We start from the raw sequence: 18,028 nt of genomic DNA on the forward strand, positions 1-18,028 counted from the left end.
AATCTTTTGCCTATTTATCTAACTGTTCCTTCTCTACCTCAGATTTCTCCTATTCTTCCTATCCCTTAAAAATGTCATCAGTTCCCACATTTTTACCCGTGTCCCTCTTACCCACAAAACCTCCTCAGATGTTTCCCAACCTCCAGAGATACTTGCAGCACGAAATCACATTGCTTGGCATGACACTTACCTCATTACACTTCGTGTTATACTTAATTATGTCTTATCTCCCCTATTGGGTAGGCAGGTTCTTAAAAGCAGGATCAACAGCTTAATCATCTTTCCTTCTCCCTTACGACCTAACAAAGTCTCTTGAACACAGTCATTGCTGTAAGTAACTAAATGAGTAAGCATATAAAATACTTTTAACAGATTATTAACATTGAAACAGAGCCTTGCAAATTCTGTTGACAGGTTTCTTATCTCTCTCAAATTAGCTTTTGATTTGTAAGAAGGCATAAGAGACATTGACTATATTTACATTTTACATAATAAGTTTTCCAATTAATGAATATTAATATATCTAATTTTCAATTAACATGCTAAAAATAATAACACCTAGCACTTACTATCTGCCCTTTCTAGGAAATATATATGCATTAACTCACTGATCCTCCCAACAATGCTTTGAGTTAGGTATTAATTTTATATTTCCCTTTTTACAAACGAGTTAACTAGGGCAGAATGACTTACTCAAGGTCACACAGCTGCAGGAAGCAAACTCAGGATTTAAACCCAGACAGCCTTGGCTCCAGTCTGGTCTTGTAATCCTAAACACTACCTAAATAGCCATTCACCATAAAAATCTAGTTTTACATAAGCATTTTTTAACTCACAACTTTTTATAGAAACTTGTTATTCATAAGTAATATATTTTCTCTGTAGTATAAACAAATATATCTGTATTAATGACACCAAGGTTCTGGCTAAAAGTACACGTATATAATGTACTACTGCATATTTCATAATGTCAACTTTGCATTAAATATTACAATATTTTAAGTTACTTTATCCTACTTCTGAATGCTTAACGGTATTACCAGTCTAATGTGGCATCTTCTTGACTATCTTAGGAAATTTCTATTTCCATATAGATTTTTCTAGATTCTCTATCTATTTTTAAATTCAAAAAAACTAAGATTTTTCATAAATATGTAACAAAAATCACACTAATGCTACTTTGCATAGGTGTCACATAGGACAACAACAATAATGTTACAATCTTGTTGAAAAATGACAATTTAATATATGATGTCAGGTTTTTAAAGAGTATACTTAGCCTTAATTAATTTCCTACCACTAGAAAATAATCTTCAATATTACAAAGTCTGCTTAATTCTCGGTTGTTGTTATATTTAAAGCTTTAAGGTAAATAAACCCAAATACAGTGATAGAGAATTCTACTATTAAAATGCAAAGTGGGGCTTCCCTGGTGGTGCAGTGGTTGAGGGTCTGCCTGCCAGTGCAGGGGACATGGGTTCGATCCCTGGTCTGGGAGGATCCCACATGCCGCGGAGCAACTGGGCCCGTGAGCCACAACTACTGAGCCTGCGCGTCTGGAGCCTGTGCTCCGCAACAAGAGAGGCCGCGATGATGAGAGGCCTGCGCACCGCGATGAAGAGCGGCCCCCACTTGCCGCAACTAGAGAAAGCCCTCGCACAGAAATGAAGACCCAACACAGCCATAAAATAAAATGAATAAATAAATTTTTTTTAAAAATGCAAAGTGAACTTCTAATCAACAAAATTCTTAATATGTGATTAGCTACTGCTGGAAGGCCTGATTTCTCAGCATTTAATTTTTTTTTTTAAGTTTTATTTATTTATTTATTTCAGCATTTAATTTTTTAAAGAAAAATTTTTTCGGTCTTTGCCTGACCAAAAGCAAACAATGCTCAAGAGTGCTCAAAAGTAAAATCCCTTTGGCTTAAAAGTAACCTGCCTGAACCAGACATAGTTTTGCCCCTTTTAAGAGTGTAAAACCTAATGTACATACGTTCCACTCCAACAGGCTCACTCTCCAGGTCCCTGCACTTGCTGTTCCCTCTGCTGGGAAAGGATCTGCTCCCAGACTTTTTTCACAACCTGCCCCTTCCCATCGTTCAGGCTCAGCTCAAATGTCTTCACCTAGCAAGGCCTTGCCTGGTCAGTCCACCCAAAGAAGCCCACTGTAATGGGCTGAATCATGTTCCCAAAAAAGATATGTTGAAGCCCTAACCCCCAATACCTAAGAATGTGACCTTAAATGGAAATAGGGTTGTTGCAATGTAGGTAGTTAAGATGAGGTCATACTGGTGTAGGGGTGGCCCTTAATCCATTATGACTGGTGTCCTTATATAAAGGAGAGATAGAGACAGAGACAGAGGGAAGAAGGCCATGTGAAGAAGGAGGCTTAAAAGCTTTAAGTATAAACACAAGCGAAGGAAGTCCTGGGGCTGCCAGAAGGTGGAAGAGGCAAGGAAGGATCCATCTTGATTTTGGACTTCTAGCCTCCAGCGCTGAGAGAACGTGTCTCTACTGTCTTAAGCCACCCAGTTCATGGCACTTTGTTATGGCAGCCCTAGGAAAGTAATACACCCACCACCACCAATGACTGCTCTTGCCCCATCAGTCACTTTTATTGTCCTTATAGTTCTTAATAGAAATTAAAAGAGCAATGTACTTTCACTGACTGTCTCCCTTCATTATCCTGTCAGTTCCAGGAGAGCAGGGGCCTTTTCTGACTTCTAAGCACAAATATTTTGTCAAATAAATTAATGATCCCGTTAGAAACACGATAGAATTAGAGAATGTCAGAATGATAATTTATTGCCAATATTCAGAGAAACTATAAACCCTCCCATAATCTAATAACAAAGTCTAATACCAGATCTATCTAGCACTGAGAGAGACTTCATACCATCTTAACTATCATGTACTATCTGGAAAATGAACCTTGGAGCTAAAGAAAAACAGCTTCAGAAAAATGAGGGGTAAGAAGTATTCCTTACTCCCTACTTCAAAGATGCGGCTGAAGAAGAATTACTTCAGTACTTCCTGTATGTCATCTTGTGGAAGGGGAAGCACACACAGGTGTCAGAAGGCTGACTGCTAATGGAAGGAGAAAGCAAAAAAATCTTCCGGGGGGAAAAAAAAGTCAGTTAAAAGTCAAAGGAGAAGAATTCTAGGGTTATTTGGTAAAGGAGCAATTCGTGCTGCCCCACAGCCAAAGTCCTCTGTATTACAGGCGTGAACAAAAATGGACACTCTTAGTCTAGCGTTACTAGCGTCATTTTAACAGGCTCTGTTGTTGCATTCTCTATATGCAATTTTTTTTATCTGAAGCATATAAAACATTCTAGAGAGACTTCTATTTTTTTTTTTTAAAGGTTTAAAATCCAGGGGAGGGGGGTGTTCACGTTTAATGGAGGTGTCACTTTTGGGAAACACTTCTTTTACTGATGATGTCAGAAAAATGAAGAGTCGCAGAGCAGGGAAGCGTGCTCAAAGGGAAGCAACCAAATGCCCCAGAGAGTGGACATCTAAGGAGCTTGAAAGACAGGAAGGAATGGTAACGAGACCTGGCCCTAAAAAAAAGGAACCCCCTTGTGCTTGGGAAAGCAAAACATACAAGGAGGCAACCAAAGGAAGTCGCACAGTGGAACAGGGGGAAAGGAGAAGCCGCAGGGCTGCAGGGACTAGTGACTGCCATGGGGTTTCAGGAAAAATGAGTTAAGAGGTGGCTGGCATGACGTAAGGGGAGAGAGAGCCCCGGGGCGTGGAAAGGGCAACTGAAGCTGCGAGGGGACAAAAAGCTGCTGGTGGAGTGGGGGAAGGGCAGCACCCTCGGAAGGAGCCAGAGGTGGACTGACCTTGGTGACTGATGCCTGCTTTCCCCCAAATTGGTCAGAAGTTGGGATTTTCTACTTTGATTTTCCACATATAATCAACTAATTTTCAAAGACCCAGACTGCTGACCACTTAAAAAACAAACAAAACTACTGAATGTAATTGTAATTGGTATTTGATTTCCAAGTAACTTCTGAGTTTATAGTGCCACTGGGCAGTTTAGCATTAAATCAGTTGTCACTGGACAAGTCTACAGAAAAAATGTAGTTATTTTGGTTTTCTGGTTATCTGGATTCTAGGTAAATGGGAATTTAAGGTACTGATTAATAATTGCACTTTCATAGGACTTAATAGTTCTCTAAGTGTTTTCATACGCTAACTGGAAATGTGGTCACTCCAACAACCACCAATTTGCCCTCAGATGAGGCTCCCGGAGGTTACTGGCCCAGGGTCAGGTGCGTAACAAGTGGAGAAGCTGGGAACAGAACCTGGGTATCCGTGATACCTGCTCCAGGGCACTTCCTGTCAAAAATATACTGCTTCTCCAAAGTGCGTACTGTGATAAAAAGCACCACAAGACAGCAGGCTATTTTCAAAGAGGGATATAGTGAAAAAAAAAAAAAAAAGAAGCTGAATGCCTGGCAAGAAGAAGCAGTTTAGCACAATACCATGTTCACATGTATTTAACATATGCTACTGAATCTCTTAAAGAAATCTACATGTTCATTCATGTCAGATTAAACCTATCCCCTAAAATTCCATTAGGAATTAAGACACATTAGATACACCGATTAAGGATCAAATGCATCCTGAAATTTCAACAGCCCTGGAAAGTTATGGAAAGGGTCTTCTAGATACTGGCACACACGACCCACAGAGCCTGCCGGTGCTCCCTCTTCTGTGATAAAGAGCTTCTCTGACCTCTCCCCAGCCACCTCTATCATTCTTTGCTCTTCAGATCATCCCACTTTGACACCCAAAGCTTCTCATGGTATGCCACTGTGAGGCTGCTGCTTATTCCTCCTAGTTTCTAAACAAACTTAAAAAGAACATAGCTGCTCCTGTGGTTTATCCACAAGCACCCCAGGGACTGGGTTGCAGGCCATCCCTGGGCAGCCAAATACTGCTCTAGTGTTTCACTCCTCCTATGTTCTCTCTCTAGAGTATGAGTCAGAACAAGACAATTCTCAGATCCCTTGCTTCTGTGAGTGAGGCTGATGAACTCTGTCAGGGCACCACATATAGCCTGATGTCCCTGAAGAGGTAATTGACCAAATGGGACCTAAAAATCCTAAAGTAATGGAAGAATTATTTACTTTTATCATGTTTATGTAAGCACTTTGTTTCCGAGAAGTTTACTCATTTTGGCTTATGATGAATAGTTTGTGTCTTTATAAAAGCTAAATATGTAAAATGCGCACATTTTAGTATTACAGGTAGTGTGGGTATCCTGACAATGCTTAAGTTTACAGAATGGAGATCTTCGGAAATCAAAATCCAGGTGACCTTGTCGGTTTGTGCCTTTTACCTACTGACAGACCGTCGGACTTGCCTGAAGCTGGGATGCTGAGAAATCATCAGTGGAAAATCGGGCAAATGCCTTGTCAGGACACTTTGAAGAAATGGCTTTACTGGTAATTAACAGCGCTATTAGGCACCCACATAATATATTTCACTTTCTGTATCATTTTAAATTAAAATTAAAAACTTCATCAAGAAAAAAATGAACATAGCTACTATAATATCAGAGTTTCCACAGAGAAAAGGAATATATTATTTACTTGATTCATTTATTAGGATACATACTTAATTCTAACTTCATGTCTAGAGGTCAAAAGAAAGAGACTGATATAACATTTCCCCACTGTATAACTGGTGAGTGTCCTTCCTGATTTAAAGTGACCAATTCCAAATGAAGGCCATGTCTATTAACTTTGCATAAATATGTATTAATGATGATAATTAAACTATTTTTATTTCTTTTTAGGAAAATTATTTTGCAGTACAATACCTCTGATTGTTACCAAGTTTTTCCTTTTCTTCAGTATAACTCATAACTATTCATATTATTGCTTTAAAATTCATATCAGCACATAATTACTCTTCCCAAAGCTATGACCCACTAACTGTTCAGTTGTTTCCTCAGCTTTCTCCTTCTTACTATTCTGTAGCTTAGTATTAGATACCCTTTTGTGGGCTCTAGGAGGGCAAAGGCATGATGAAACAATCACTCTATGAGTGTATGTGTTTAAGAGCAGAATATCGTAAATGGTTTCAGAACTAATTAGAAAAATACTCCATGGAATGGATATTTCAAGGGATGAAGGGGATCATCTTAGCTATAAAACAAGGAGGGTGAAAGAGATGGTGATTCCCAGAACGGGCAGATTCCTAGACACCATACCAAACCTCAGGGGCAGCAGAGGACCTCAAGACCGTGGCCCATAAAATAACATTTCTCTCTGTTTTAGCACTGTAAGCTGCCTCTATTGAATAGAGTCGGGGTGGCAATTACTACCATCTCGCTCTCTGTGCTCTCCCAGCCTCAGGCTTCTGCCACCACCTTCTTCGATGTCTGTTCTCCCTGAACTCTCATCTGTACCCTGGTCCTAATCAACTCCCTTGAGTCCCCTTTCCAGTAAAATCAGTTAGCTGGGGGCACAGTGGCAAAGGCAGGGCAACTGCAGAGAACCAAGGTGCGCCAACTCTGTCCCAAAGGGCAACCGCTTCCAGTTTCCCTCTTTGAACTTCAGTCTGTCAGGGTAGTAGTGAGGGTGAGTCTTTATGGCAACTACCACATTCTTATATCAACACAGAATGGGACCCAAAGTTGCAAAGGAATGCTACTGGTTACAACTACTCAACATTCTTGATCAATACAAGTGATGCTCAAGAAATTTTAAAATTATCTTGGTTTGAATACATAATATGTTCAGATATTTAAGAATTCAAATAGTAGTAAAAGGTGTACTAGATTAGTGTGCTAAATAAGTGGCCTTCCCATTCTCACCCCAAAAACCCAGCTCTCTTCCCCAGAGCCAGTCACTGTTACCAGTTTATTGGGTCACCTTCAAGAGACAGTCTCCACAGTCACAAGCATAAACATATTTATAAACTCAAATTTAACATCAATGGCCACCTACTTCTCTGCACCTTGATCTGTTCCCTTCTTACATCTGAAAGATCATGCCACATCAGCAAATATAGAATGATCTCATTCTTTTTAACAGCTACCTAGTTTTGTTTCTGCTCCTTATTTAACCAATCCCATATTGATGGATCTTTAGCTCTCTCTAAATCTTTGTCATTACAGACAATGCCATGGTGGAAGTCTTGATGCAAACTCATTTTGCGATGTACAAATATATCTGTGGCAAAATTTCTTGGATCTCCTGGGATGAAAAGGCAGGTGGATTTTTAATTTTGGCAATATTGCCAAATTGCTATCCATAGATGCTGTGTCCTTTTGTACCCCTACCAACTATGTATGAGCCTGTCAGTTTCCCTAAAGCCTTGCCACCCCAAGGAATTAACAAACGTTAAGATCTTTGCCAATTTAACAGGTTAAATAGTTTAAAACTGCATTTCTCTTATGAGTTGAGCATAATTTCACATTTGTAAGTGCCACTGGTAATTCCTTTTCTGTGAACTGTTTGTTCATTTCCTCTGCCCCTTTTTCTATTAGATTAACAGTCATTTTTTCTCATTGATACATAGTAGTTCTTTGGATATTAGGAAGTTACTGGTAGTCTACAACATGTTATAAATAGTTTCTTCCTGGTGTGATGTTTATCTCCTGCCTGTTACACATACTATCTTTTCTTAAATGAAGTTTAATTTATCAGTCTTTTATCTTATGCCTTCTGTATTCTTTAAGATGTTTAAAAGGTTTTTTTAAGTGTAGAAATAGACATCTTCTATAATATCTGATCTCCATAAGCCTTTAGATTCACACTTTTATTTCCTCTGTTGGCCCTTTTTGAAATAAAACTGGAAGACAAGCTGGGATATAATATCCATCTACTTCCTTCCCTGACCTTCTTGTTCCATCATTCTGAATTCCTGTGGATTTTGATCTCTTCCTTTCCCTTGCTATCTTCCTGAAGTTTCACATGGATCCTACATTCGCTTGGCCTACCCTGGAGATCACACTCTTTTTATAGTTCTTGCTTCAACTGGAGGTTTATTGAGATCAAAAAGAATTTCATTAATGTCTTTTCATAATCAACATGCCATTCAAATTGTGCTACTTTTTCTATTCTAGGGAAATTATACAACAAAAACTGTTCACATTGTTGCCTGATGGGGTGCGAATATGCAAAAGCTTGTCTAGCCGCTACAGTCAAACAGAAAGCAAAAATGTTATCTTAATTTAAAATAAAATCAGACTTTCCACTTTATCTACAGAAATGACATGTAACAAAAAATTTTTTTAATTGTAAGGTTCTTTTAGATACTTTATTCTTTAAACTTTAGTAGCTGATCACAGTATATTACTTGTAGCAACATTGTATTATGTATAAAAAACATTAAGGTAACTTCTTCAAATTTATGGTAAAACTTAAGCACTGGTTTAGGAGCTGTGAAATAAAGCTATTGCTGGAAATTGAGGCCAGGTTTATTTTAGATTTGACTCTTGAAAAAACGATTCTGAAAATATACTGCTGTTGTTCTCCCTTCTACTTCCACACTCTTTTCAAAGGGTGGATAAGTCTGTCTCAAGAGCTACAGTGAAAATTGCCTCAATAAGATGCAAGATAAAAAAATAAAAGTTGATGTTCTATTCCTGACTCAATTCCCTCTACACTTTGATTTTGTCTCATATTAGCTTATGGAAAGAGAATGACAAAGGAAAAGAAGCACAGGATAATTTAATTTTCTCTATCCTTTCCCGTCCATTGAGTTAAAAGACAAAGCTATGGGTATCAAAATAGCAAACATCAAAAAATTTTAAATAATCATATTTGTAGTGTTTATTCCTCTCATCATACCCTCAAAAACAAAGCCTTTTCTCTAAAAATCTAAGAAAATTTTAAAAGATATGCTTGATTTCACTTCCTACACCAACCACTCAAAGAGAATGACAGAAAGGAAGCTTAAAATCTACTGCAGAGGTTGCTATTGGTTCATCTTCTTATTCACCTACCCATAACTTAGGAAAGAGCTTTATTTCCTGTTACCACCAAAAGAAGTAAATTATTTGACACATTATCTGCTAATGGTGCTAGTACCTCACTGGGCAAGTCTCTGGGCCTCAGTTTTTCCACCTGGGAAATGGGAGAGGTTGGAATTGGAATAAAAGATTTTTAAAGTCCTTTCACCTCTAACACCTCATGAATCTAACATAAAGGTCGTTCAAGCATCAGCACATCAAGCAAATATAAGTATCTCCAGTGTCTGGGTACTTTCTTCATATATTTTACAAATTGACATCTAGCTTTTCTTGAACAGAAAAACATATAATCCATCATCTCTAAGGAGAAGATAACTTTTGTGTATTAATCATGAATTCTTTGTACTCAGTCTCATAACACTGCTGAAACATATTAAATGATAATCTGGCAATATTTTTCTTAAATGTTTTTTACCTATTTAAACTTATTGTTATGTACTTAAGCTTATTTATTTATTTACTTACTTAAGCTTATTTTAAGAGTGAAGTTACATACTTAATGCTCCCTCTAACCCAGTTATCCCTTAGATAGTCCTGGCTATCAGATTACTCGGAGTGACCTCCTTTCAAGCTCTGCCTTTTGTCAGCTTACTATATAGATCTTCTGAGACACTGGCCCCAGCAGATGGAATTCCCTCACACAGGGTAATTTTTACTTTCAAGTAACCTGCCAAACCACTGTAAGAAAGAGTCCTTGGACGTTTCTGCTTCCCATAATTCACCACTCTATTAACATAATCCTTTTACAGATATTTAACATTTGCATTATGATGTATTTTAATATAAAAACTAGCGCGCCTAGAGGCCATGCTCCAAAAACAGGAGAGGCCACTGCAGGGAGAAGCCCGCGCACCGCAAGGAAGAGTGGCCCCCGCTCGCCGCAACTGGAGGGAGCCCACACGCAGCAACAAAGACCCAACGCAGCCAAAAATAAATAAATAAAATAAATTAAAAAAAAAAATATATATATATATATATATATATATAAACTACATTCATACATACACAAAGTAAGTGAATACAAACTTTCAAGAAAATGGGTTCATATAACCCACCAGGAACTTCGTCTTGAGACCATCATGACTCAACATACTCAGTTCCCTGTAATACCCAAGTTGGATCTCTTAATGACCATTCAACCATCGTTGTCTATTTTCTATTTTTCCCTTTAAAAATCAATTTGACACTAAGTCATGGTCCATTCCCAACAAATCTGAATTCACCCATCCAGATATCTCTTCCCTGACCTCTGTCTTTCTCCCATTTGATAACATGACAAAAGGACTTACCATGAGTAAGTCCTTTTAAAGCTTCTGCTTTTAAAAAGCCAATAAAATAAAACTATATTTAAGCACTCCCAACTCAAGGAGGTCTAAACATAAATCTGGAAAAAGTTTAGGGAACAAAAGAAAAAATAGATACTTCATGCACATTCTAAAGCCAAAACCAGATCCACCCCCCACACACGTATACATATTCAACAGTGATTTGTTTTGGGTAGAGTCTGTTTTGGGTAGATCCTTGAGGGCAGACATGTTTATGACCCAGCACCTAATATGGTGTTTGACACATACTAGGTGTTCAATAAACGCTGGCTGAATGAAGAAGTATGACACTCAATGTGCCTGTGTCACCACCACATGAGACCCACAGAAGTGACCAGCCAGGGGGTTGGTGATTGAATGGATGGATGTAGAACTGCCTCCAAAGTTCATGGAAACTCAGAACCACACTAGAAAGGCAGACTACTAAGTTCAGTAACTGAGATGGACATCGTGTCAGTTACCCCTAAAATTAATTTTAGTTCATTTTCTTGATCAAAACTACTAAGTTCACTCTGGATTTCAAATCATATAAACACACATCTATTCAGGGGATGTAAGGAATGTATAGCTGAAGCAAGGGATGTGGAAAATCATCCTTGAATAACAGAGGCTTTATTATTAATAATAATAATAATAAAGAGAGTCCTTTACTCTCTTATGAGCTTTTTTGATAACTTCTGACTTTATTGGTGAGCAACAAGCTTTTTTCCTGGGGAGGTCTTTTTTTGTTTGTTTGTTTGTTTTTGTTTTAAAGATGCTGCCACATTGTCATTCAACTGCTTTTGGAATTACCAGCAATGTGTTCTCCAAATCACTATGCCAAGGGAAGGCAATCCAACACACAGACACACACACACACATACACACGCACACACACTTATGCTTGTTTGTATTTGATTATTTGTGTTTGCTTGTTTCTCTGGCTTGTGTAAATTAGTACAATTTTAGAAAATAATTTGGCAGTATCTATCAGTTGCATATTCACACATCCTACACAATCAACAATTCTATACCTTGGTATTTACCCAAGAGAAACACTTGCCCATGTGCCCCAGGAAGCATGAATGATCAAAGCAGCACTCTTTGCAATCTTCTTAAAAATGAAAAAAAAATAGCCATTGGTAAGAGAGCAGGGAAACATATTGTGTTACAGACAAATGATGGAATACTGTACAGCAGTGGAAGTCAGTGAACTACAGCTGCATACAACATGGATGAATCTTAGTGACATAACGTTGAGTGGGGGAAAAAAAGTCTCAGACATCAACAGATAGTATGAGACCTTTTTTTCAAAATTAAAAACAAACTTATAAAAAGTATTAGAATTATTACTTAACCTTTGAAGTAAAAAAAAAAAAAAGTCCCTATTTTAAGAATTCATGCCTTATCCTTCCAAACAAGACAACAAACTCTTGCGGAAAGAGGGGCATCTTTTCATTCTTATTTGTATCTCCCACATGCCTAGACCAATGTCCTAAACAGATAGGTGCTCAATAAGTAAGTATCCATTGAATGATTACTGCATGTTACTTAACCAAGGCATTTTAATAAAAATTATACCTTTTCCCTAGTCCAACAGTTTTATGAATAAAGTCACATAAAACTTTTATCTAGGACTTCCCTGGTGGCACAGTGGTTAAGAATCTGCCTGCCAATGCAGGGGACACGGGTTGGATCCCTGGTCCAGGAGGATCCCACATGCCGCAGAGCAACTAAGCCCGTGCACCACAACTACTGAGCCTGCGCTCTAGAGCCCGCGAGCCACAACTACCGAGCCCACGTGCCACAACTACTGAAGCCCGTGCGCCTAGAGCCCGTGCTCCGCAACAAGAGAAGCCACCGCGATGAGAAGCCCGCACACCACAACGAAGAGTAGCCCCCGCTCTCTGCAACCAGAGAAAGCCCGCGTGCAGCAACGAAGACCCAACGCAGCCAAAAATAAATTAATTTTAAAAAAAAACTTTTATCTACTTAGGCATTAACCTAATTCTACTTCTGCAGTGATGCTACAGATCTCCAAAAATAAATATTTCTTCTTGAAAGGATTTTACCTTTTTTCTTGGAATAAAGTTAACTAACATAAAGTTAAAGCCATCTAAGGACAAGAAAACTTATATTAAGTGATCCTGTAAAAGTCTAACAGAATCACATTGTATTATAACCAAGAGACATCTGATAAACCATCATAATTTGAAACTGAGATATCCCGAAAGGAATCCATCCGCTGAATGTAAAATGGAGTTATCAACATGAAAACTGGAAATATGAGCAAACCCTGGATTTTTAGGCTTTCTAAAAGCAAAGATTTTAATTTCAAAATATTGTGTTTCTACTTGGAGAAAAAGAATTATTTTTAGGGGGAAACACACGAAATCCAGGGGTAAAATAATAATAGGAATAATATTCCACCAATCAGGGCTTGCCTTATAACCCAAGGAGGGCTATGCATATTCTCTGTAGGTGATTATAGCCCGGTTACACTGCAGCTTCCCTTCGACCTTGGGAACCCTGCTCACTCTGAGTTACTGTGAGGTCTTCTGTTTCATTTATTATTAGTCTTTGTATCTGCAATGCTGTGGCATTAGATAGGAATATCAACATTGTGAGCTCGCAGTACCTAAAACTGTAGAAATGCTTCCAAAAAACAAAAAGGGGAGGACAGAGGGAGAAAAAATACAACCAAGAGGAAAACAAAGTTAATGATATTGAGCAAGAATATTAAAAATTTTTACCTCTGGAGAAAGACCACATTTATTAATCAGCTCTATGATATACAACTATCCATTAGCATGCAATTTTTAAATTTAAGAAAAGATAGTCAAGAAAAATTATTTTGTTATTCGGGGAAAAAAAAGCACAGTTTGCTAAAACTAATCCAGCGATTTAAAAATGTAAATTCTTATAGAGAAAAAGCCTATAGGACTTTGCATCCAGGAGCAAGAAATAATTTGGCAACCCAGTGGGTTCACTTAGTTTCATGTCAATTGCTTCACGTCCATTATGTAATGGTTTCCCCAGCTTTAGGTCTCTGTTTAAGCTACCTTCAGGTATATAACAGATTGCCACAAAATCAGTATCTGGTCATAACTTTCAAAAACAGCTTTAAAGATGTCATGCGGATGTGTCTGTATACAGCAGAGGCTTTTTAAAAAAATGTGCTGGTGTCATTACTTCTTCCCGGCTTCCTCCCTAGGTCTCCCATCCCCTCCTCGCCCAGCATCCCCGGCCCCACGTTTTGCAGGCAGCTCCCGCTGGATGCAGGGGAAGCACGTCTTGACTGCAATGAAAACCCTGTCCCGGTCTGAACCAGAGAAGGCAGGCTCGGCCCTGGCCGGGGGTGTGGACGAAGGCTGCAGGAAAGGCTGCAGGGGCGCCAGCAGCTTGTGGGCAGGGGTGCCCCGAGAGGGCAGTCCGCAGTGCACGCGCACAATGAAACCCAATGCACAACTTCCCCAGCCGCTCCTCTCCGCTCCCCAGCTTCCCTGAAAGGTGCGGCGTAGGCGTTAGCTAGAGCGGGCGCGGGCGCGCCGGTCGGGTTCTCCGCAGACAATTATATCAGTCCCTGTCCCTGTCCCTGCCCCAGCTTCCATCCCAGCAGCCGGGGCGCGGGGCTGCGCGGGGGGGATGCTGGAACTAGAGCCGGGCGGCCGGAATTCCCCACGACGAGGGGGAGGGGAGGGCGGCGAGCGCGGACGGGGACCCAGACGCCCCCTCCCACCTCGGCCGCGGGGCGGGACTGGCACTGCCGCCCCGGGCTCTCTGGCCAGGGGAACCCCCGGAGAGCTCGATGCCTCAGAGGCCCAAGCCGGGCTGCCCGGCCGTGCGTCCCTCAGGGTCCTCGGCCCTCCGGCCGCGCACAATGCCCCCGGGCCGGGGTGTAGGCACCATCGTGCCGCTCCAGAGGTCCCCTCCGCAGCTAGGACACCTACCTGGAAGACGAGCAGCGGCGCCGCCGACCGTGCGGCGGCAGCGGCGGGAGGCTGCAGACGGCCCCGGCGGTCGGGAGAGCGCGCGGGCCGGCCGGGAGCCGAGGCGCGGGCGCCGCCTGCGTGGATCCGCGGTCTCCGGCGCCGACAGCTGCGGTGACGGCGGCGCTGCGCCTCCAGTGGTCCGTGGCGCCGCAGCCCCTCCTCTCCCACGGGCGGGGCGCGCTGGCGGGGCGGTGCTCCGGGCTGCCCGCCCCCGGCTCCCGCTGGCTGGCTGGCTAGCTGGCTGGGCTGGAGTAGAGCCGCGGCGTTCGGAGCTCCAGCGGCGCGCGGGACCTGCTGGACAACCTCGCCGCGCTGCCCGGAGAGCCGCGGGCTGGGCGCGCCGAGCCTCCGAGGCGCGGGGTCTCACTGCCTGGGCTCACTCCCGGCCCGGCCCCCGTGGGAACACCCCTGGTGCCCAGAGATCACAGCCGTGGAGCCCCTGACCGGACATCCCCGGGCCTGAGCGCCGTAGAAACGACCCCGTTCGCCCTAGCTCCAGCCGGCGGAGGTGGGCCAGCCCTGGTCTGCACGGGGTGGCCCCAGATGGTCTCAGCGCTCGGGGCTTGGAGCGCAGCCGCTCCGAGCACCGTGGGAGAGCGGATTCAGAAGGGAACAGCAGCCCGGCCACCTCCCTGGAGGCGCCGCCCGGCCCCTGTCTCAGGCCGTCGCTCAGGCTGGTCGATAATCAGACGGGACTGTGTGTGCCTGCTCCCCGCCGGCCCTGACGCTCCCGAGCAAAAACTTCCCCGGCCCAGAGACACACCTCACTACGACCCTTCCCAGCCCCTTAAACTCTTCTACCCTTAAACCGTTCCCAGCCTATACCCAAGGGCAAATTAATCTAAAGGCAAATTTGCTGGGAAAGACGGGGTAATTTTACACAGACGTTTCTTCTGTAAAGGGATGATTGGGGAAATGTCGGAAGTATCTCAAGACATTATTGTCATCACCACCTTCAGGAGAAAAAAATCCAGAGAACACGGATTGTAACAGGAACTACTAGAGAAACAGCGCTGGAGTGCTTTGTGGGCTCTCTAGGGGTCCAGGTTGGATGAGTCGGGGGAGAGGTGCCCTCAAAAATTGAAGATATTGGTACCCACAGAGGCAACTGTGATGGCATTTCACTGTTCTCTGTGCTGATAAAAACCCTGCTTCGCTATGAAACATAGTCATTCCCACACACAATTTCTCTTGAATCTCCAGTCTCACTTTTTGGATTAGCTTCTTCCACCCTCACTAACAACGTTCTCATATCGTCCTGTCATAAAATAATAGATGCTGAACCCTGTGACATGTCACAGTTTCACCTTAACTCCTTCCCTGTGGAGAAAGCCTCCTCAAGGGAACGACTGGGGCTCTGACCTTCACTTGACTATCACCACCTTTTCACTCCTTCCATCTGGGTTCCATTGAGAGAAACTCTACTGAAACTGCTCTCTCTCTCTAAAAAGAAAAAAAAAAAAAAATCCAAATCCCATATACAAGAAAATACGAGTTTGAAAGGAGATGAGAGAGCACCCACAGAGTCTTTAACCTAAAGAAATGCTTCTCAAAATTTTCCACTAAACCTCTAATAGCAGAGAACCATAAACTATTAGGGAGGGGAAAGGAACTATCACAACCTAAATCTCATGTTTTACCTTAAGAATGCTTGTATGCTTTCCCTCTATTCCATAGTATCTCTGTCTGTTTTATTATTTTATTTTTGTAATTAATTAACTAATTGGGGGGGCTGCGGGGGGGGGCGCGCTGCGTGGCTTGCGGGATCTTATTTCCCTGACCAGGGATTGAACCCGGGCCCTCAGCAGTGAAAGCACTGAGTCCTAATCACAAGACTACCAGGGAATTCCCTGTTTTATTATTTTAAAAATAGGTTTTAAATATCAGGGGGAAAGTCTCCTACATGTCTCATTGATTAATGATCAAAGAAGATGTGATGGCACTACACCCATCCATTTGAGGAAATGGGTGGAATAAAGTGAGCTGACATGGAACATCAAGGCAGTTTTTCTGCTCTGCGTATCACAATATTTTGAAAACAGACTGGCAAACATATGTAAAATGAGTAACAGGCTTTTCACTGCTTTTTGAGCTATGGCAGGGTTATTGCTCAGAGGTTGCCAGAAAGCAATGTTTTCATTAAGTGTATTCTTGCTGAGAGTTTAGGTCACAAGTCACATGTTGGCTAAAAGGATCTGTGCTTCCCGATTCAGTCCTTCAGTTTGCCTCAGAAATACTTGTTCATAGGCTTTTTCAGTGAAGGAAGATAATGATATTCTTAAATACTACTATTAATGCTATAATTTTATCATACAGAAATAAACTGAGCCTCACAGGAATCATAGCTCTCACCATCAATTCTTTTCATATAACTCTCACACTTCATTTTCATTGCAATTTTTCTATGGGTACAATTTTAGCTGGGATTTCTTAGGAAGGCCGAAATGCTAATGCTTCGTTGAATGATGCAGTCTCAGGGCATCAAGAGTGAGGAAAAAAGACGTGCAACAGGGAAGAATGGGAAGCAAATACATGGCGATATATTGCCAACCTGGTCTATGTTTCATGACCCTGAGGAGACGCACCCAGTTGCTTGGCCATGTGCCATGTCTATGGACAGGCTCTATAGAAAACATGCCCAGCAAGGCATAAGGACCAAAGAAGAAATTTACCTGCAAGCTCCCTCCCATCTCGTATCTCCCACTGGTCAAAATTTACCCCACTGGTGGTTAACTCCCCCAACTTCCAGGCTGACTCATCTGATCCCTCTGGCAAAGAGAAACAAACCCCATACTCTGCAGCCATGGTACGGTATTTGTGCAAGATTGTTCTATAGGCAACTTGGTTATGTTGGAAACTATGTTTTCCAGAATCCCCTTTCTTATATGCTTAAAGGTCTGTATTTGTCTGGGTGGATAAAACTGAGGTTGCCTGAGATTTGAGTTTCATTTCAACAAAAATGAAGCAGCAGCCATTAAACTCTGAAAGTCATCATTGGTTAGATGTGGCAAGAGAGAAATGTCTGGATGTAAGAGAGTTCTTGTTCTCACTCTTCTCTGCCCTGCGTTCCCCCTGGTCGAATAACCGTGACCACAGTCAGGCTAACAGACTCTCACAGAGACTCAGAGGTAGTAGTCACAAAGAGCCCACCACCTTCCATAGGCATCTCCACCAGCCCTGCTTGTGGTGCCACCACAGCAGCTGGATGTGCCTAGCTTCCAGATTTCCCTGCAAGCTCGGACTCCTTCGCTTATGTCAGGGCTGGTCTCTGATCTTTCAACAACCACTTTTTAGACTCTTAATTCCCCAGCTCCTCCAGCAAATGTGGAAGTCTAATTCCTTTAATAAGTTCCTTGTTTAACATACTCAGAGTGCTTCTGCTTCCCTGACTGAACCCCGCTGGCCAGGGGCGTAAGCTTGCGGCTGATCTGCTCCAGGAGGCCTGCACTGGGTCAGTCACCTGTGGGGCAATTGAGGCAGGGCAAGTAGCTCAGAGACCGAGAGAAACGTGAGGCCAAGAGAAGCGGAGGAGGTACTGTAGCTGTGTCCTACACAAGCAACAAAAATATTCATAATTTGCTTAGTATTTGTTCATTAAGAGTGTTCAGGCTTGAAAATATTTTTATTATTACTTAATTATTCACTACTTTATTACTAAATTAACCTACCTTAGTGAATCACTCCCATATTATCAAAATGAACAATGGCTCATTTTACCTTTGTTGAAACATC

At 41.9% G+C, this 18,028-nt stretch overlaps 2 protein-coding genes across 2 annotated transcripts in view; both read right to left on the reverse strand.

The window, feature by feature from the left end:
* OSBPL6 (oxysterol binding protein like 6) overlaps positions 1 to 3,094 on the reverse strand; it is a 198,344-nt gene extending 195,250 nt beyond the window's left edge. The window contains exon 1 of the mRNA XM_082395628.1: positions 1,996 to 3,094. The gene's annotated coding sequence lies outside the window, so the exon portion shown is untranslated. The remainder of the gene's footprint in view (positions 1 to 1,995) is intronic.
* Positions 1 to 16,986, reverse strand: part of LOC309630223 (uncharacterized protein) — a gene marked incomplete at its 5' end in the record, with an annotated part of 49,113 nt that extends 32,127 nt beyond the window's left edge. The window contains 2 exons of the mRNA XM_082395161.1: positions 14,255 to 14,608; positions 16,969 to 16,986. Coding sequence (XP_082251287.1) covers positions 14,255 to 14,608; positions 16,969 to 16,986 — 372 coding nt within the window. The remainder of the gene's footprint in view (positions 1 to 14,254; positions 14,609 to 16,968) is intronic.
* Between the last annotated feature and the right edge of the window lie 1,042 nt (positions 16,987 to 18,028).

Source organism: Balaenoptera borealis, assembly GCF_965194805.1.
Source record: "Balaenoptera borealis genome assembly, chromosome: 6".
In the NCBI taxonomy this organism is placed as follows: Eukaryota; Metazoa; Chordata; class Mammalia; order Artiodactyla; family Balaenopteridae; genus Balaenoptera; species Balaenoptera borealis.